Source organism: Excalfactoria chinensis, chromosome 3 (assembly GCF_039878825.1).
Source record: "Excalfactoria chinensis isolate bCotChi1 chromosome 3, bCotChi1.hap2, whole genome shotgun sequence".
NCBI lineage: Eukaryota > Metazoa > Chordata > Aves > Galliformes > Phasianidae > Excalfactoria > Excalfactoria chinensis.
In genome coordinates this window covers 59,836,226-59,857,796 of record NC_092827.1, presented here as the reverse complement: position 1 = coordinate 59,857,796, position 21,571 = coordinate 59,836,226, and the positions used below count along the sequence as shown (strand labels likewise).

Genomic DNA, 21,571 nt, shown 5'->3' with positions numbered 1-21,571 from the left:
CGCCTGACGCAATTACAAAGTGACCGTCCTGTGCAGTGCTTTCTGTCTGCAACAATTATTTGTTGGTAGCCAGGCTCTATGCATGACAGTTTATGACTGAGAGAGGCTGTTGGGATGCTATCATCAGGGAGTGGGGCTGGAACTTGAAGCTTGGATGCAGTTCAGGGCAGTGCTGCAAACTTGGCGGGACGCCTGGGGGAGGTTACCCGAGCTGCCTACTTCAGCTCCCAGTCCAACTGTTCAGCAGCTGTAAGGCTCACCTTCCTCATTTTTGCAGTTTCCAAAGCCCGTTCCCCTATGATTGGGGAACCACATACCTCTTCCACTGTCTATCATGTTAATCACATCTGTAAGGCTGTCATCCCTGTGCCTGGATTTTGAGGTTTGCAAGAATTGGGGCTATGTGTTCCAGGTTTGCGCTGTGCCACCGTAACTAAGATGCTGCTGTACTTAATAACACAAAAATAAAAGCCACATCTTAGCGGTTGGCTTCAGAAACATTTCCTAATCCTTTGGCACAGATGTCATGTTGAGCATTTTTTTGCCATGGAGGACATGACAAATGCTTTCCCTCTTTAATAATGATTTCTAACTTTTTTTTTCCTACTGAGCTTGGTATTTATAAATTGCATTGCTTTAGGCTGTTTGAACCTTCTAGGAAGCCAAGTGCTGCAGGGCACAGCCAGTTCTGCCCCCCGAGTTCCACTTTCAGCAATGGGAGTTTGGATTATGTGAAGCAGCTGTCAGCTACCTAGGGCTGAGTTTAGAGCCATTTCTCCTTGTCTCTATCAGTATCTACCCATGTAAGAGGTTGGTCCTGTTTGTAAGCTTCTCTCAAATACTGGAATGCTTCACTGAGGCCTCTATGGAGTTTCTCCTCTCCAGGCTAAACAAGTCCAATTCCCTCAACCTTTCTTCATAGAAGAGGTTCTCTAGCCCTGTGGTTATCTTCATGGCCCTCCTCTAGACCTGCTTTCTTGTGCTGGGGGTCCCAAACTTGGATGGGAGTACTTCAGGTATGGGCTTTCACTTCCTTGTGAAGTGGCTCCTGTTTTTAATCTACAAGGACCCCAAGTACTTCTGCAGAGCTGCTCTTAAGGATTTCTTCTCCCAGTCTGTATAAATATCTAAGATTGCCCCCACTCAAGTGCAGCACTTTGCGCTTGGCCTTGTTAAACCTCACTAGGTTCACGTAGGCCCGCTTCTGAAAACCTGTCCTGGTGTTGCCAAATGTTGGGTAAATGTATGGAAATCACATGAATTATTTTTATGAATATTTCGTTCAAGACAAATGCATATATGTTATTTTCTGCATTCTGATTGTATGTATGGAGCCAGATGTCAGAATGGTGATGTAGCTCACTTTACAGTGCAGTTGGATTCTGCTGTTGCTACTGTAGCCTAATCCTTTTTTTGTTTCTTCCCTCCCTCCTCCTCTCCTTCCCTCCCTCCTTTCTTAGCAAACCAGTGCGTAAAACATACCAGGGAACACTCTGTAGATAAAAATCTGGTCGGTGGTGTTAATCTGCTCGTTGTTCTGCCTATCATCAGTCAGCATCTTCTGTGGGGTCCTCTTTACCATCAGCTACCACTTGTGTTTAAAGGAAATTGGTTATTCCTTCCTTTTCTTCCACTTGTTCTCACAAAACTGTTGTTCCCTGGGCAGTCAGGAGGCTTCAAAAGCTCCCTGCTGGATCTGAAGTTTAGGATTAAATGAATACCTCTATAGTCCTTGTGGCTAAGGCAAGATATGCTGAAAGCCCAAACTGCCAGCAGGGTTCAGGCAGAGCCTGTGCTGGAGCCTGTGCTCCAGCCCCTGCCCGGCTGTTCCAGGGCTGACGTTTCAGTTTTACAGAGATATGGGTGCTCAGCCAACTTACCTAGAGTGCTCATGGAGCTGAGTAACCCTGCTTCCCAAGTACGTAGAAGGAATGCATTAGAGGAATGCGATAGAAAATAGTGATGTTTTGAGCTGCTTTGGAAGAAGCAGGGGTTTTTTGTGCCCATGCCCCACCCCCACCAAATGCTGCCTTACAGTTGCATACCTGAAATGCTCGTCAAATCCTTCTTAGCTCTTGATTCACATATGTGTAAGATGATAAGCTCAATTAGTTAAGATTCTCTGTACTCAAGCTGACCAGCAATGTCCCATGTCCACCTGGAAAGAATCTGGAGGTACTATTTGTAAGGTAATGCCCTCCGAACTCGAATAGAAAACGTTTTCCTATTTAATGTCTAGGGGTTGGCCACGATACGTTCCCAACTGGCAAACCTAGTCTCAAATTTCAGCTTTTAAAATATAATTGGCAGCTCAGCAAATTCATAAAATTGATCCCCATTCACACTTATTTTTGGCTTGCGTTAAGAATGTGCCAACCTGGAACTCTAAACTTAACCCGGCGTGACTCTCCCAGCGCTGCCCTAAGAGGGAAGCCTGGCAGCGGCACCTGGGTGCCCGCCAAGACAAACCCAACCCACGCGGTGGATGTCAGCGGGACAGCCAGCAGGGCCAGAGCAAAGCAAAGGGTGGATCGCGTGCCGTGCCCCATTCCTGTGCCCCGATCCTGGGATGACCCCAAGTTTGGCTCTCTACATCGCAGCCCTACAGCAATCCTTCTGTGATTTCTAGTGCTTCCCGCAGTTAAAGGCAGTAAGTATATGGGTCACTGAATTTAGTCTTGCCTACTGCAGGCTGACGATAAAGAACGGGTCTGCCAGTGGGACTTGGGTACACGGATGAGGCGAGCTGGTGGCAGTCAGCCCTCCAGCACAGACTCTGCTTTTCTGGTGCTTCCACATCGACACCTGGTGGTGGAGCCGTCCGTTGTGCTCTCAGAGATGGTTTTAGTGCGGGCTGGTTGGTGTATGCCTTTCAGATGTCGGTTCCTAGAGGCATCCCCCTTCTGTTTGTGCTCTCAGCTCTGCGGGAGCTCCGTTGGACAAATACGAACAGCAGAACGTCCAACATGCTGCCCTAAACAGCACATCTCGCAGAAGCACCCCCAGCTGTGTTTGCAACAGCATGAAAGGCAAACAGATGTAATCACTGCAGCATACTGCTCCCTTCTTTTAGTTAAACTCCTGTAGAATGTTGATTCTCTGCCCTCTTTCTTTTTGTATTCTGTCCTATTACTTTGACTTCAGTTAAAACCGATGACCACAACTTTTTTCCTCCTCTACAAGGCTTGAACGTGCTCCTTCTAACTTAAGAAAGATGCTCCCAGGGCTGAAAGATCTTCCATCTGCTTTTTTAAATGAAGACAGGGCTCCAAACCCACCACGTGTCATGTATTACAGAGCCAGCCTTTATGAGCAAAGGGATGTTCAGATGCTGAAGTTCTTATCCGAGAATGTTTCCCTGCTGGAAATAACATTTTTACAAGCTTCTGTATTCCCTTCAGCCTCTTCCTAACAGGACCTCCTGTGGGGAGAACTTAGTATTTCTCATTCCGATGATAGTTTTAAGTAACATTTATAATTGTCTGCCAATGGCTGTGTATTTTTTGGCAGTAACGAATCACATTCAAGCTTGTTTCCCTGCTAAAAATCCCTTTAGCGCTGCTTTTGGAGCAGTGGTTGGATGGGCTGCAGCTTCTGCCCAGCTATCATGGCGTTTATGCGTTGGGTTTCCACGAGGTTGCAGAATGTGGTATTAGTTAAGTACGTTTTGCCATTTACAATTTAAAGTGGTAAAAGCCTCTGCATTCCTCCTGCATTTCTCCTGAAAGGTTTTACAGCAAATGTTGGTCGGTTCTCAGTTCTCCTAAGCTATTCTTATCTATCTGCAGGCAAAGGATAGGTGAGTTTTGGGATTTACTGTAGCTAAATGTAGGATGGCTGAGGTTCTGCTCCCACCCCATTCGTCCTTAGAGAAAGCTGTGTGAGGTCAGCATAAGCAAATGTGGGTTGAATGGGGCCTCTGTCTCTATGCATGAGAAGTTTTTGCTGATAGGATTGTTCTAAGGCAGGATGGGAAAACAGCTTGAGCACATCATGCCTCTGCCAGGGTGAAGATATCCACGCCAAGTTTAAAGAAGAAGACAAAAAAGCCACACTGCCAAACTCTATATAAATCAGGGGAGAAAGATGAAAATTTGGTGAAGGTACAGCAGACATTTATGGATAAAAACTGAAAAGAAATGAGAATGAAGAAAAGGGGTGAGGACACCTGGAGCAGGGGAGAAAGAGAGGAGGAGGTAAGAGGGAGGAGCACGCGGTGCAGTGAGGAGTGGTGAGTGACTGCACTGGGGGGAGGAGGAGGAGGAAGAAGCACCCAAGTCAGGGCGTGAGGGAGCAGCAGGTGGGAGATGCATGGTGACTTTTGTGACTTGGGAACTCTCCAGTGAAGGTGTTGATGGAGTCCAGTAAGACGGGGAGTAACACATGTGGAAGAACTGGGAATAAGAGGACTTTGTGTGGCAAGAGGGATCTGGCACCACTAACTCTGGTGCCATTGGCAGAGCTGCACTGTCTGACTTTGAGTTGTGTCCAGCAGCCTGTGTGCACTGCATGGTTGGAAGACTGTTCAGAGGGGAAGGAGCTGGGGGTTTGGGCAGTGCTCAACTGAACATAAGCCAGCAGTGTGCCCAGGGGGCCAAGAAGGCCAATGGCATCCTGGCTTGTATCAGGAAAGGTGTGGTGAGCAGGAGCAGGGAGATGATCATGCCCTGTACTCAGCAGTGGTGAGGCCTCACTTTGAGTACTATGCACAGTCTTGGGCCCCTTGCTACAAGAAAGCCATGAAGGCCCTGGAGTGTGTCCAGAGAAGGGCAATGAAGCTCTCAAGCACCTGGAGCACAACTGTTATGGGGAGCAGCTGAGGGAGCTGGGATTGTTCTGCAGCTGCCTGAAAGGAGGTTGTGGCAAGGTGGGAGTCGACCTCCCACATAACAACTAGTGATAGAACTAGAGAAAGCAGCCTGAAGTCGCAACAGGGGATGTTCAGATTGGATTTGATGGGGGGGGAAATGTCCCTGAAAGACTAGTCGGGCACTGGAACAAGCTGCCCAGGGAGGTGGGAGTTACCATCCCTGGAGGTGTATAAGGAAAAGGTAAATGTAGCACTGAGGGATGTGGTTTAGCAGGCGGTATTGGTGGTAAGTAGATGGTTGAATTAGATGATCTTTTTAATTCTATGAGTCAGCCGTGGTAGGTGTCTATTTGTCAAAGGCTTTCACCACAGATCATTTTTCTAGCTTGCAGAGGTGGTCTGTTGCACTCAGATACAGGACTTGCCCTTTCCTTCCCAGCACTCCAGTGTCGTCAAGTAGGAGAGAAGATATGACTCACATAATCCTCTACTTAGATGTTTATGAACCTGTTCAGTGTTTGCTTATGAATTGTGCCAGTTTTTATGGGGGAGCTAAAATTGTTATAAAGCTTTTCAGAACATCTGAAATCACCTGCTTCAGAGCCCTTCATATGGCAGGAGTTGTTTTGGCACCCAACTCACCAGTTTGTTAGTAAACTCACTATCCATGTGCCACGAGGAAAAAACACTGTGCACAGGGGATGCCGAGGGAGGGACAGCAGCTCTGGCAGCAGCACTGACACAGCACTGGGCAGGATCGTGCCTCATTCCCTTTCATACTGCAGGCATGCCCACAGTTCTTCAGTGGGACACTCATAACCAGATTCCCTGGCCACTCACAGAGGGGTGTGTCTATGGCTTCCCAGCTGTTTAGGGAAGGGTGAGCGTAAAGAAGGGAAGAGACTTCCCTTCTATGTTGTTAGTTTTTGTGTGTGTGTGTGTTTCTTTTAATAGAATTAAAATAAATTCAGCAGCTTTGAAAATCTTTCTTAGGAAAGCAGCCCGTCTCCTGGAGGATCGCTCCCACTGCTTCAGTCCTCTTCTTTTTGTCTTGACAAAAGAGAAGCAGAAGGCTTAGAGGCTCTCAGCCTCTGGGGGTTTATGGATTCATTCTCAACTTGGCAGTGAGGGTCGCCCTCGAATGCATCTCAGCAGGGACACCAAATGGCAACAGCTGTCCATAACGTCTGTGCGAGAGTTACCTATTCCTTCCTGTTAGCAGTTCCTTCCCTTAACTCTCAAGCCAGAAAGCAATCCTACCGTCTTGGAGAGTATAAAAGGCTGCAGCAGAAGGCCCCTTGTCCCAGATCTTACTCAGTGGTGAAATAATAAAATGGTTTGTGCTTGCCGTGGGCCTTTTGCCAAGGGCAGAGTTTCTCTACAGCACTCAATGACATAACACTGCTGCTGCGCTGCCCTTGAAACAAAAACTTCATGAGAAAAATCTCTCTGAGCAGATGAGCCAAGAGAAGTCAAGTTCTGTTTAGCACCGAGGTCTGATTTATTTTCTCAGACTCCTTCTTAACAGAATGCGTGTTCTGGGTGCTTTACTGAGAGACTTCACAGTAAATAAGGCAGAAATGAAAGCAAAAAGAAAAAAAAAGTTATTAAACTTGAGAGAGTTTTGAATGAGCACCAAATTCCTGTGCATTCCTGAGGAAAAAGGAGAGAAATCTTAAGCACTTGTAGCCAGCAAGCCCAGGGCATGATGTAAAGGCACCGTGCCATTTTTCCTATGTCTTAAATGCTCTCCGTATTGAAATGCATAACCTACATTCCAGACATAAAGCTACTAAATGATGACGTGTACGGCTGTAGCCTGTTCCACTGCTTTCTGTGTATTTTCTGATCGGTGTCGTTTGGGTCTTGCTGTTTGTACAGGGAAGGAGCTTTTCCACTCCACAGGGCACTCTGGGTGTGCAGATGTGCATGGTCACAATGGAAAGCTCTGGTGCAGGATGTTGGACCGTCCAGTGAGCCCGTCCTTGAGTGGGCACAATATCCACATTTGATCCATGAAACATCTCCGTTTAATTTATTGTGCTAAATGGGAGTGTGATGTATTTCAGGGGAACTAACGCTGGCTGTGGAACTCAAATTACTTTCCAAAGCAATTCACAATTCCTGTGATTTTGGTTTAATCTAATCTTTGTGTATTTTCCAGTGGATTTTGCAAGCTGTTCTGATGAGCCAAAGCACAGCAGTCTGAATGAGGTGATCTATGTAAAAAATGAAAATACGGAACCTTACGACGACTATAAACAGTGGGAAAGTCATGAAATCTGGAAAAAGCTGTCATTTTTGTGGTCACGCTTCCGCCTTCTTTTAGAATGCCTTCTTAGTCAGCCACCACATGACTGAAAGAGATTCAGCTGATATGGTTTATTTCCTGAAGAATCTTCATACAAATACAAAAACGCATCATGTGATGGTGACACTAAAGGTAAATTACCTCTGCTTGGTCGCCTTTCCAAACCAAGAGCATTCAGTGCAAGCTAGGTTTAGTTATTGCCTGACTGTACTTCTGAGAATAACCCAGTACAGGTTCTCTGATGCATGTGAGACTTTGTAAAGGCCACCTGAGTGTTGGACTTAATTCATTATCCACCAGTGCTAAAAGGAATAGAATAAAAAGACAGAAAGTATGCAAAGTGTTGTAGGTGATTGTTTTATAACGCGCTAAATCATTCCTAAGATCTGTCATACTGACATACTCAAACTTTGGTAAAATACCAAAAACATTCAGGATCAACCTCAATATTTGAATTTTAACTCAAAACAAATGAAAAATAAGAAGTTCAGTGGAATGGCACAAAGATTTACAGCTTTACAGCTTACTGAAAATCAAATGTGTCCCAGCAGAATAGAGTTCAAATGTTTGTAAACATAATCCTCATCTGGCATTTTGGGACCACATTTGGTAATTAAGGGTTAATTCAACGATGATTTTTCTTGTTTACTAGGACAGAAGCAGTTCAGAGCTACTATTATGATTATGTTATTTGCTATCAGCTGTGTTAACTCAAATAGGAACATCCTGAGCTTTCAGTCTGCAATAGGATTTGACTTACTTTTATATTACAGAGGGCTTCCCTCACTTGACTTATATTGTGCATAAGCCCTGAGAAATGTACCTGCAATTGTTTCCAAGTGCTCTGGGGTCTTTCTCTGCTACCTCCACCAGTAATCTTGTGGGTTCACAGCATTGGTTCATAAACACTAGTTGAGTCTTTTAAAAGTCTGGGACACGGTTGCTTTGTGATTAAAGCCATCAGGTTATTACATGGGCTCAAAGATGCCTTCCAGCAGGAAGTACAGCCAAGTGTTAGGGGCAAATATGCCAAATTACTTTATTTTCTGCTAGCGCAGCAGGCTAGTCATGATAAGTCTTATGAGGAGAGCCCTTTAATGGGGCCCATGGAGAATGGCTCCTTGGTGGTATTTAAACAGCACATTAGGACAAGAAAAACATGTGAGGTTCACATGCTGGCAGCTCAGTTATTAAACCCAAGCCCTCCTACTAACTCCCAAGTTAAGTAGACAAGATCCTACTGCTGTGAACCACAGCTTGACTCAGTGCCCCACACACCATAATTGGTTGATGCTTAGATATATGCTACTTTAACAGCTGTAACTCAGCTCATAAAGCCCTTTAGTAACACTCAGATAAACCTGAGAATAGCAGCTCTGCACTTGGTGGGAAAGGTTTAACCTGGGGGCATCACAAGTTTCTATGTCTTTGAATCAGTAAGGTCAAGCTAGCAATATCCTTGATCTCAGGGTACAGTGCCATGACTCGATTTACTTCAGCACAGGGGAAAATAGTGCACAGCTCCCTGTAGACGCTTGATTGCTGGACAGAAGGAGGTCTTGCAGCATGGGGTGGCCAGTAATCACAGTAAGCAGCACTGGGCTGAACAGAGGCTTTCTGGAAGAAATCAGGCCTGCTGCTGGCATCCAGCAGAAAGGGTTGGCTGGAGAAACAGCACTGGGGCCGCTCTCTGTACACTTGCAGTGGCTCAGCCAGAGGCATCACAGAGGATGGAGGGAGGTGCTGCTGCTGCTGTGCTTCCAGGGCTGGGCTGGGCTGGACCCTGTCAGACCAGCACTTCTGGGGCCAGTGGTGTTCCAGGTGCCTGCCTGGAGCAGGTGGGAGCACTGAGTGCTGGAAGGGGCTCCCTGATAAGCAGGTGCAGTCCAAACAGTGGTGATGGTGCAGCAGGAAGGGGTTGTGCCTCAGGCTACAACAGCAGTGAGGGCTGTCAGACACCTCTCTGTCCTGTGAGGTGCACGTCAGTCTGGTTCCAGAGTACACCTTGTCACTTATGGAGAGTGCTGCCATGTCTCTCACAAGGGGTTGATCTCTGAGGGCTTCTGGTGGTTTTCGGTCCAGTTCTAGGCCAGAGTTGGTGCTGATGGTCCAGGCATCAGCTGGCTGTGCATGGTAGCTGCCCGGGGACCATGCTGCATAGCAAGGGGCTCTCATGCCCCTGCTGGCTCCCTGTGGCATTTCTGTGACAGTGTCGTGAGGCATGGACTCTCTGCCAGTCCAATATGGAGAGCCGTTGCAGGTCTCTTCCTCCTTCCCCAGGCTCATGGGTACTTTTGTTCTGGCTCTGAGCTCATCAGCAACTGACAGCTGAGCTTGATGCAGCCTCTCTGGGTGGTAAAACTTGCATTTGTTACCGTAAGTGCATTTTTTACCTGAAAGAATAAAAAAATATATCCAACAGGAGGTCATCCCTCAGGACCGTGCAGCCAGGAGCTTCTGACGAGCACAAACAACACAGAGAGAAAGCACCGCTTTACTTCCCTAGCACTTTTGACCCCATATTTACATGTTGCTGACTGAAATAGCAGGGTGCAACCACAGCAGAGGGAAATTTCTGCATAAAGATTTAGGCCTATTTTGGCAGTGTCTGAAGTTCACATGTCTTCTGGTTACAATGCTCAATGGACCGGGAAACCCGCTGCTGAAAAGGGTGGCTTTCAAACACTAGGCAGATGTTCACCTCCGAATTACATTAAAGCTGTTTTGAGGTGGGAGCACCACATGGTTGAGCAGCCCTGGCCCCATCCTTTACCACACCGAATGTGAAGGAGGAAGGCATGCAGGACCAGGGCTACCCCCTCCCCCCTTCTGCTGAAGACTGCACAGCAAGGAAGCGAGGACCAGGAGAGACAGAGAAGAACCCACCGTAGGGGCAAGGCTGCCATGTTGATTCAGGAAGCGCTGGCCTTTTGCTGAGGAAATTATTAAGAGTTGGTCCGTGCCGGCCTAGCGGATCGTCAGGAGGCATAAACCTGAAAAAGGAGAAGTGTCAGGAGTAGCAGAAGTACTCTGAGCATTGCCACAGCTTGCTGCACACGCTTAGAGCAGAGCAGATGTGTGATGTCCTCACAGCCTGGTTTCTGGAAGCTGCGTTATCCCTCCTGCTCACCAAGCCAACTGTGTTTCACGTTCATGTAGCTGTCCTTCTCCTTTCCTAAAGCCTTCAACCAACTGGAAAGGCACTAAGGCTTGGAACAGCCCTGGTCTGTCAGCACCCCTGTTATCGCAGTATCACTTCCTTCTTCCCTGAAGCAGCAGGAAATACCTCTGTGGTCCCTGCACTCATCTGCTCCCTTTCACACCAAACTCAGTTTCCACCTGTTTTCAGGAAAATGCAGTCTTAAAGCCACCACTTAGTTCAGAGCTGATCGCCTACCTGGTGCAATGAAGTGGCCTAGCCTTTTCAAGTGGATAGTCAAGGGGACAGAGAGATCAACATCTCCTTTCTCCTCTTCTATAACATCACAATAATAAAAGCACAGGAAAAATGTGCTGTTCTGCCTTGTAGGGGAATTAAGAATTAATTCAGCCAGCGTCCCCTCACTAATTTAATTCAGTTACACCACTACAGAATAGAACAGAATACATACTAGGCATTGGGTAAACATCCCAGTTTGGACTGGTAAGAAGGAAAATTGCACACTACTGTTACCATTCAAACAGAGCAGTTCACTGAGGAGTGGAATGGGGCTTTAAGACCAAAGCTGAATAAGAAGGAACTACAGAAATGAGATAGGAAAACCGTGGTGGCCGGAGGGATGCTCATGTCTGAGCTGTCTTGACCCATACACTTCAAGTTACAGATTGCTCACCAGCCAAGTTCTTACCTATTACTGACAAAAGAGTACATGAGTAGTCGCTGCTCTATAAACCATTTCCACTCAGGGTTTTCATTCTGGAGATCTCGGTAATGGTCATTGGAAACAATGACCCCATCTTTTTCATAAGCAACCTTCACAATATAGCGATCGTCGTAGCAAACTACTCTCTTGCCTTTCACCTTCCGAGATGGGGTATACACAAGAATTGATTGCTTTTCAAGCTCTTCAAGAATGTGCTGATCTGGTGAGGTGGTTAGCAAGAAATAGAGGGGAAAAAAATATGCAAAGAAAGAATCAGTTAATGATAACCTGATCACCATGCTAGAAACTTCAGGCAACTTAAAGTGGCATGATTTTCAGACACATTGAAAACTAGTGATTGCTCAGCAGTTTAAAACTTGGTCGTTTATAAGAGCATCTACTCATAAAATTGGAGGTAACATTTTCTGCTGTTTAAATCTTAACCATTAAAAGGTCTACACAAGAGACAGGTGAAATCCTGTAGTTCCCTTTTTACACCAGTAGATACTACAAAGCTTCTGACCAGTCCTAGCATGAATGTTACTGCACGTTGAAATAGGTAAATTCATTTCTCTGCCCTCGAGGCTCCAACTTCTTGCCATTCCTGCCACACAGAGGGGCAGATCCACTGCCTTCTTACCTGCAGCTGCAGACATCAGGCTGCAGGCACACACCTTCCCTGTTTCCATACAACCTAAGTCTCTCCACTCTCCACAGACTTCAGCCAACACACATCCTTGTCCTGGCAGAGGAGGCTGTGTAGCCCCTGTATCAGATACCAGGCTAACCGATGTCAGCCACACAATAGTGAAGCCTATTCAGCATTCGCAGAGATGCCCGCACCCTTGGAAAACGTGTGAAACATTTTATCTACTCAGAAATGATGTTGTTTTTTACTGGCTGGCCATAAATGCCCTGCAGGCTGTTGTGAGCTAACAAACCTGTTCTTTTTTAATTAAGGCAGAAAGTAGTGTTTTTGAAACAGAATGCTTCTAAGCACAGTTATAAACCCTTATTTGCAATTTTCATTGCTAGCCTGCTTGTGGAAATGAATTAATGACTAATTTAAGCAACGGAGACCTTGTGAACAGTTTGCATCTTAGAAGGCAAAATCATACCATACTCTTCATGCCCCCTGCCTGCAATCTGCACCTAATGGCTGCCAAATTATGCCCAGGATGGTGACCTACCCGCAATGGGACTGTCTTGTCGAGGGGGCTCCTTCCTCCAGAGGGGGACAAAAACCTTGATGTAGGTGTGCCCCCTCTCTCGGAACCAGTCCACTGCCAGGCGGATCCCCCAGCAGGAGAAGACTTCTTTGTTTCCATGGCTATGAAAGAAATAGGAAGAGGAAGCTGAGGCAAAGTTTTCAGGAAGCCTATAGAGGTCTGTAACTGGATCAGTAATGGAAAAGCAGAACATAGTGCTTGTGTGTCATTTATCACTTTCCACGGACACAACGCTCCATTCCTGAGCAAGGTGCCCTGGTTGGTTAGATTCAAATACCTCTTCCAGCAGAACCAGGCACTCACCGTTTGAAGAAGTTTGGATAGCCAAAGTCAGAAGTATTCTGTCTCCAGTTTCTACAACCTGCCTGCTACCCAACCGTGTTGTTTCCATCTGTGTCTAGTTGGACACAGATCCTAAAGTGCCAGCAAAACCCTAGGCTGTGTCTGATCTTTTGCTTTCCAATAATGATTTGAGGATGGAGAGTTTCTTCCAGCACATGCAGGAACCCCTGAGGCTCTGCTGTATAAAATAAAACATGGGGATCTTCTTTCTGTACTAACAGTGACGTGGATTTTGATGTCTGAAATGGCTGAAAATGCAACTGCAGGTCAGTTTTGGTGCTGACCTCTTCTGGAAATAGCTGTCAAATTAAAGGGGAAAAAAGACTGCATGAGTAAGGATGGGAATTATGGAGAATCTAACCCAGGTCACCAGGAAAGGAACAAGACCTCTGTGAGAGGGCCACAGATGCTCCAGGCCCATCGTTATCTTGCCCAGGTTGTTGGATTTCATCTTTGTTGCACAGAGAGGTAGGAAAACCTCAAGATGTGCACTGTAGCATATGCACACAAGGTGGATTCTGGATAATTATCAGTATTTAGACCAAAACACTGAAAACATCCCCAAAGGAAACAAGGTCGATCTCCTTTCTAAGTTTCTTTTCCCCACTGAAAATTCTTACTCCTCTTACCTAAAATGTGACTAGAGCACAGAGCACAAGTAAAGGAAGGTAGTTTGTTAATTGCCTCTGCACAAGGAAATAAAAAAATCCTCACACAGATCCTGAACAGATAAACACCCTCACAGTGACTGCAGAAACCTCATCCTTGTGCTTTGGGGTTTCTGGATAATATCAGCACAATCTTACGTTCTGCAGAACAGGGATGTAAATGTCTCTCTCAGTTAATGCACCTACCTGCAGTGAGTGGCCAGCTGAAGAAAATGTTGCAGTCCTAAATATCCCTGACCCCCAGAAATTCATGTCCAGATTGTGCTTATACTGATTGTAAAACCAAAAAGGCACATTTTACACCTTATAAAGTTTGTAGTGCTGAAATGTTGACTACAAATGAAAGCTAGTGCAATTGGCTTGGCCACTCATTAATGTTGGCTCTCAAATCTTGTTCACTGCAACAAACACTTTGACAATGACTATTCATCCATATGTATATAGCCCTGACAGTTTTAGAGAAGTACTTTTGTATGTACTCCCAGTGTGAGTAGTAAAACACTCACTCAGGCACAAACACTTGATCAGGCAGAACAAGCAAGAGGCACCTGGCATTGATACTCACTGAATCTGTTTGGCATATCACTACAGACAAAGTTGAGGAATGCATAGCCATGGTAGTAGATATACACATGGTGCACTGCCATGTCAAGCATCTCTGAACACCAGCACCTGCCATTCAGTACCACAGGGTCTTTAATATGCCTCGTCTCCTGCATGTTGAATTAATCTTGACCAACAGAAGCTTTTTAACCCACTCCATGTGCATGGACCTTAACTGATCTGTCACAGTTCTGTCCCTGCTCTCTCCTTCCTGCCAGCAGTGCAATGCATCACTTGGTTACAGGTCACCAGGACCCAACAGAATTCTCTGAGCAGGGCACAGAGAACAGGCAACCATTCCAGAAATTACTCCATAATTAGCAGGAAGTGGTTCCTTTTTCAGTTGTGCAATTCCAAACTCTTTGAGATGAATTTTAGTTAAAACAGCTCCTTCAAGAGCATTTATTGACGAAAAACAATGGTTCACAGGACATTGGCCCAAGAATGGGCTCCATTTTGAGCTTTACTCTTGGGCTATATCCTAATTTTGTTAAAATAAGAAATTACACCCTTTCTTTTTCTATCTGTAGTTGTATTGTTCCACCTTCATAGATGTTTCCTAGCCAACAGGCCTAAAACATCAAGTTCCAACACTAGTTCCCTCTAATAACCCTGCACTGCCAAAGTAAGGAAACTTAAGAGCAAGAAGCAGGGCTCAGCTGGCCCAGGAAAAGGCCTCTATATGTGTCACAGCTTAAAAACAGGACATAAAAGTGCAAGCTCTAGAGTAGATAGTCCCTTCAGTGTTACAGGGTTACACCTGTTCCTCTTTCACAGTACTAGTACTTGATTGATTTCTCCCACTGGCCTAGTTAAACCACTGTGTGAACTTCCTATGGGCTGGCAGGTGGCTCCTAACTACACCTGATGGAAATGCAAGGCTTACTGAGGTGCTGGTTAGTGAAACTGGCTGAAGGCAAGGGTGTTTGCCATTCAGTCTCAATGGATGGGCTTGGGGCACAGGAGTTGTTTCAAAACCTTGCACCATGCAATAGGCCCTCAGTGCCACCAGTGAAATGCTCCAGAAGCACCAGTCCCAAGACAGAAATACAAATGCTTGAGATATTTTTTTCCCTCCAAAGCATCTCTCTAAGCTTCAAGATTTTGACAGCTCTGCCCTAAACTGTTGTTTCTCCTAAACTTTTGTAGCTGATCATGTTGATGATGTGTTGTTGTTTTTTTTTTACCCAGCAAGAAAACCCAACAAACAACTCTATTCCCCGATTATGCTGCAAACAGCTCTTTTCCACCTGACAGTAACAAATCAGAAAAATTAAAAAGGAGGATCCCATCCCATTAGCCAAAGGGCAAATGTCAGCCAGCACCACTTAGGCTAGATATCCTGGACTGGAAAGAAGCTCCTTCCAGGCTGTTTTGGGTCTATATAGCCTGACAGGATGGGTAGTCTCCTCCATTGTGCCAAGCAGTCCTTAACTTACCAAGGCAGATGGAGATGTCTGAGTGGAGCTGTAAAACCTTTGCCTTTCTGAAGCTGTAAACCACTTCACGTTCCTCTAATTCTGTTCAGGTGAAAACAAGGAATCCACAGCAAAACACTTGCATTCAAGTATTGAGGCAGGCAAGCACCTCTCTGCCTTGCATAAGGAGAAGTAGAAGAACACCCTGAGGAGGTTCTAGGGTGGTAGTACAGGAGACCCTAGTAGCCAGCTAGCCAGCCGATGGCTTGAATAAGGCTAAAGAACTCTGCTCTGCTGTGTATTTCTCACTAGTTGTGAGCTTCCCTGAGGATCCCCTCACTTCTGGGTGGAATTTCTTCCTTCTTCCAGAAGATGGCACAACTTGCTTAGTCTCCAGGATCACCTGCTCTGTATGCACTAATCTCTTTTGCCCTCTAACCAGAAGGGATGTGGCATTATCTCACCTCATACCAAAGGAGGAAACCCTTCTCCATGCTATTCCAAAGTGCAAAGATGGGCCTGGCCCTGCAGAAGAAAGCAGGAGTCCTAAGGAGAAATGGTGGACACAAAGGGCGCCCTGGACTCTGGCGGAGACTTTGACAGTTCTTATTGCTCAGTGGAATGGAGGCCAAGCTGGTGCTGCTCTTGGATTTCTCATCTGCATGAGAATGCCAGGCTCTGCATCACAGAGTGCTTTTACAGCGTCAGGACACCGCTTAGGAAGTATAATTGGCCAAGATGAGTTGCTATAACAGTTCCCATAATCAGAAGTAATAAAGAAAGAAAGGAGAATATTGAAGATAAAGGCCAACAACCCATTTCCTGACGTTTCTATAAAATAAACCAACAAACAGCTGTCAGCTCCCAGTGCACTACATGATGCTATGCTGTGGAATACCAGTAACCAAAAATCATAAAACCATGACAAAAACATACAAGCCAAGAACCTCAGTGGAATTTAGTTGCAAGTCAAGACAACACAGCTGTGATTTTCTTAGGAACCACAGCCACCTGTCTTTATTTTCCCTCTCCTTCTTGTGTTAGTGGGGCTTTCCTGCTCATTTGGGATTCCTAGGTAACTGCGTGAAAAGGCAGGGAGTCATCAGTGGTGAACAAAAAGAGAAAGGGCTGCTGAATCATCCTAGCATAAACAGTGCACATTAACTGCTATGAATTTGTGAAAGGTCAAATGCAGAGCAAGGCAGTGACTGTATTTGGTGTATGTATTTCTGGGCACAGACACAAAAGGTCCCCAGCCAAATAACAGGCATAAGCAGTGGTTCACCTATGTCAGATAGACATCTCACCTGGAGAAAAACACATTTCAACCCATCATCTTTAAAATTAAAAAACGACTGAGAAAGAGAAATGGCTTAAAAAGCAGAGCTCACCTCATTGCTACGTTGCTGCCGTCAATCACAATAGCTCTCAAGTGACTGGAAGAATCACCTTCCTCTTCTGCAAGCCACTTTGGCACTGGTGAAGTGCTGCACGACCCACGGGCAACAAGTTTTAGTGGGGGAGGCTGAGCCTGATTCTCCAGAGCTTGAGGTTTTCTCCCCATCCGAATCAGCTCTTTGAGCACGTCATCCTCCAGGGCCTCCTGGCCCAGGTTCTCCAGCACTTTGCAGATGTCCTGCTTACCATAGCCTAGCTTGCAGAAAAAATCCAGCTTGCTCTGGTGCACTTCTCTCCCTGCTGTAGAAACTCCTCCAGAGCCTGGCTGTAGTGGCTTGCTGGAAAATGAACTGGTCAGGGCCATCCTAGCAGGCATCTGCCTTCCTTTCAAATGCGGTGCTTCTGTCTTCCTGCCCTTGTCCAGCAGGCATCAGCTTTAGGTGGGGGAAAGATTAGAAATAACAAAATGCAAGTGTTAAGGCTGAACGTGCAAGCTCAGTTAGTTGCCTTGTGCACTGCCCCAGTCTTCTCTCACCATTTAAGTGTTTTCCTGATCCCCTCTTATTTATAAAAGCAGCCAACTGGACCAGGTGACGTTTGTCATTCTCTGGGTGTTATGTCAGACAGGTGTCATCCTACTTCACAAGCTATGCAAGCCTGTCTTCACCCAGGTTCGCTGTATGCGTAAGTTTGTTCTTTGGACTTATCTCACAGGAAATGATATAAAAGGCGGTGTAACCGGGGATTTTCAGTTTGCTCAGTGTGGTTAATGAGGCACAGATATTATCTGTTGAATGCTGTTGGATGATCTCAGATGCCGTAGCAACTTAACATGTACAACGAATCTCACCAAGTAATGTAGGGAAACCATCATTTAGCGGTGAACTCTGAACTCTTCTTAATAGAGCCGTGTTTCCTAGTATGTGCCTGTGTGTGAATGTACAGGCATATCTTATGAAATTCTACCACTCACCTGTTCCAGTGATGCCTGAGTTAATATTTTCCTGTTGTTTCTGTATTCAGAGAAGCAGCTTGTTTTCTGAAGGCTGTCATGGGTAGTGGTTGGAAGCAAACAATCTGAAAAGTGGTTTCAGTTTCACTTCGATTCATTGTCAAAAGACACCGGTAATTCAGAAATGACTGTGCCGAAGTAGCAGGACACTACCTCATTTCTCCATAACATGACTATTTACATTTCTGGGCTACCTAGTAACTGACTGTGATGGGCAGTGTAAGATTCAGAATGGCTTCACTCCACCAAGCATGGCAGCAGAAGGACATAAGTGGTAACTACTTATCAACATTCAAGCCACATTTTTTCAGATATGTTTGGCATACTTGCACTGACACTTACCTCACTAGATCTCTGCAGTTATTGATATCACAAGTATCAGAGCTATGGCTGCATCACCTACTGGTGTGTAAGAAACAAGTCTGGCTGTCTTCCCTTCCCTGTAGATCTCTCATCACCCTCAGTGACTGGAGACCAAGTGCAGGTCACTCCTGAGTACAATGCAAACCACTCAGGGAAGATGCTACAAGCCCTGGACCTCTGCTAGACTGAGACATTCAGCCCTAAATCTCAGTGTTCCTTTGCCTATAAGACTTGAGATCATATAAAAAGACACCTTGCAGACAGCTCCCTGGGGAGAAGAGGGCTGTTGGGACCACTGCAGCCCATTCATCGGCAAGTGACTTCATGGTGGCTTAGACAGCATATTCTTCTGAAGAAGAAATCTGGAACTCTAGTAAAAGTTATGAACAGCATCTGTGTTATTTAATAGCCCTCAGTGTTATTTTGTTGACCTGCATTTCCATGTATCCTGATGTATGTTGTTTGTCTCCAGGTGATTTCTCACACTAGCACCCCGTCGCATTGTGTGTGTCCCCAGCTCCACTGAAATCATGCTCAGCCTTGCCAGGAGGGTTCCCATCTGTGGGGTACAGAGGCCACATCTGTCAGCAGCAGCACCTGCTGAACAAAGGCTGCTCTTCTGCAGTGCTGCTGGCCAGATCTGTTTTTCTGTGAAGTTATCCACTGGATTACTTCAGTTATCCAGTAGCTACTGTAGGTACTGTACAGTATCCATTAGCTACCGTTTGGCCAGACAGTAGCAATGGGTAATGCGGCAACTGCAGGGTTTTTACCACAGAAAGAGCACGTGTGGAACCCTGAGATGGCAGGCATGCTCACAGCTAGCACTGAGGTGACTCTTAAGAAGGGAAACTTGAAGAGTGATCACAGAATCACAGAACATCCCAAGTTAGAATGGACCCACAGGGATCATTGAGTCCAACCCCTGGCTCCACACAGCAGCAGCCAAAATCAAACCCTACGTCTGACAGCATTGTCCAGACATTTCGTGAACTCCTGCAGCTCAGGGCTGTACTCACAGCCCTGTGCAGCCCATTCCATGCCCACCGCCCTGTGGTGCAGCCCCTTTCCCTGCCCCCCAGCTGCCCCTCTCCTGGCACAGCTCCATGCCGCTCCCTCGGGCCCTGTCGCTGTCACACAGCTCCTTGCAAGGAGCTGCAGCTGCCATGAGGCTTCCTCTCAGCTCCTCTGCTCTGGGCTGAACCAACCCAGGGAATGACAGTCAGGGGCTGATACTTTGACGAGCAATCAGCAGCATGCCCAAGTCCAACAGGTCAGCTTGTTGCTACAATCAGTGCAAAAACACAACAAAGGAAGCAGTGCACCACAGAGTCCACCTTTTGCTATCAGACACAAGCAGGCTGTAAAATCCAACTTATAAAATTTACAACCTTCATATGCAAACTACTTGGATTTCCTCCTGCCGCTTCCCCTGCCCTCACAGACCCGTTGGGCAGCCACTCTGGCTTTGTGCTCCATCAGCACTCAGCCTTCAGCTCCTGGGATGATCTTTTCCCCAAGCAAATTGCCCAGCCCACAAAGCCTTGGTATTCTGCCCCCTTCCATGCACCCACACAGCTAGAAGGAACAGCTTCAGTGTCGTTTCTAAATTATTTTATAATCTTCATGTTTTAGCTAGAAATAAGGGAAATAAAATGTGTTTGGCCACACATGCGGGCACAGCAACAACTTCACATCACGGCAGCATTCCCCCTGCCCAGTCTTGGTTGCCCCTTCCTCCTCCCCTGTCCCTAAGAACTACCCCATAATTCATTCAGCCCGCACCAGGCAGCACTCCTGGGCCCTCCCAGGAGCTTTTTATTCTCACAAAGAATAAAGGTTGCTGCACTTTTAGATAAATCAGAGTGCTTTAGATTCCCGAATGAAGGATGCACGTACACCCCTACAACAAGAACAGATGACTGTAGAATGATCTGCATCTTTCCTCCCCGACCCTCTGCGATGCACTCCCCAGAAGCCACAGCAACAAGCAGTGCCTGGAGCCATGCCCACCAGCAGCCCCCCACTCACCCCGTTACCTGCCCGATCCCCACGGTGCCATCCCCGTGGGCAGCTGGGAGCCGCTCAGGGCAGCCACAAGGAAGCTGCCTGTTATGGAGAGCCTTAAGGCAGGGCTGGAGTCAGCAGAGAGCAAACAAGCGCTTTGAGCAGGTTAGAGCTCATTCTAAAGGAAGGGTTTACTTCCTCATTTGGCTCACTGGTGTTTCATTTAACTGTACAGGTTGATAAACTTTCACTTCATTTTTCAAAAGGGGAAAAAGAAAAGAAAAGAAGGTTCCCAATACATCTCTCTTCTGAGTCATGGCAAAGATGAGTCAAATGCTTGTGGGCAGGGATCCACAGCACTCAGCAGTCAGAGCTGGGCACACGAATTTGGGGATGAATGGGCGACTTTCCACCAGGGACACTTCAAGTTATTCTGTCCCCCTTGCACGTGGCAAATCCCTGACTTTCAGGGACATAAAACAATAGGTAATTGCAATTAAAGAAGCACAGAATGAAGGGCAGCATGCAAACCAACCTGCATGCAGCACAGATCCCTCTGGGAGTCGGGTGGGGCTGACTGGGTAGGTCAGCCACACACAGGAAACAGTTCCTAAGGCCACAACTACACCAAGTTGCCAGCTTTATGCTACCCAGAGTACCCGTAACACAGCCGAACACACAGAGCTCAGCAGGACATCCAGAGCCTGAGACCACACAGCCTGGGGCAGGAGCCAGGCAGAGCTCCTCACAAGGGCATCCTCATCAGAGCACCACTACAAAGTGCTACTAGAGAGGAACAAGAAAGCTGCCAAGCTGCTAACAACAAAGGGAAGCAATAGAGCAGAGCATGTGACATCACAGAGTTATCATTTTAACTCCCGCTTCTCAGCAAAACACTCTTCTAATATGGGAATAAGGCTGTGGAGAGCGTCCATAGGACAGCAACAAATCTAGTGAGGATACTGGAACACAAGTCTTATGAGGATCAGCTGAGGGAACTGGGATTGTGCAGACCTTATTGCTCGCTGCAACTACCCGGAAAGGAGGTCATGCCAAGGTGGGAGCTGGCCTCCCCTCCAGAGTGATAGTGATAGAATGAGAAGGAATGGCTTTAAGTTGCACCAGGGGAGGTTCAGGTAGGACGTTAGGATAAATTCATTCTCCAAAAAGTGGTGAGGTGCTGGCACAGACCCTTACCCTTCCTTGCTAAAGCTGGGCAGAGCACACTGAGGCAATTGCTGGTGTGTGGCAGCAGACCACATAAAGCAGATGATTGTACAGGACTTTAGAATGGTCTCCAGCCTTTTTGTTCACCAGCACAGTTAAACGCTTGCCAGCCCAGGGCCGTGGTTTCATAGACGTTTCCTCTTTCTGCTGCTTCCTTGTGCTGACAAGCACACCGAGTGCTCCCAGTGCAATCTGTCGTTTCTCCATGGTGTTGTGGAAATTAAGGAAATAGATACAGTGGGCGAGGCCTTCTCTGGGGAACAACCTGAACTCATGGATGTTCCTATGCTGAGCTCAAGTTTGAGAGCTTGCTGCACTGA

General features: G+C 46.5%; 1 protein-coding gene across 1 annotated transcript; it reads right to left on the bottom strand.

Moving 5' to 3' along the window:
* Positions 1-8,531: 8,531 nt before the first annotated feature.
* Positions 8,532-17,018, bottom strand: ZC3H12D (zinc finger CCCH-type containing 12D). Its single transcript, XM_072333436.1, has 5 exons — positions 16,636-17,018; positions 12,175-12,314; positions 10,970-11,204; positions 10,008-10,114; positions 8,532-9,514 (listed from the first exon to the last, which is right to left on the bottom strand). The coding sequence occupies exons 1-5, from the start codon at positions 17,016-17,018 to the stop codon at positions 8,532-8,534; spliced, it is 1,848 nt and encodes a 615-aa protein (XP_072189537.1).
* Between the last annotated feature and the right edge of the window lie 4,553 nt (positions 17,019-21,571).

Coding starts and splice junctions, on each gene's coding strand:
- ZC3H12D (XM_072333436.1), bottom strand. CDS start 17,018: ATGCCTGCTAGGATGGCCCTGACCAGTTCATTTTCCAGCAAGCCACTA. Junction 12,315..16,635: donor GGCAGCAACGTAGCAATGAG/GTGAGCTCTGCT, acceptor TTTCTTTCATAG/CCATGGAAACAAAGAAGTCT. Junction 10,115..10,969: donor TACTCTTTTGTCAGTAATAG/GTAAGAACTTGG, acceptor CTCCTTTTTCAG/GTTTATGCCTCCTGACGATC.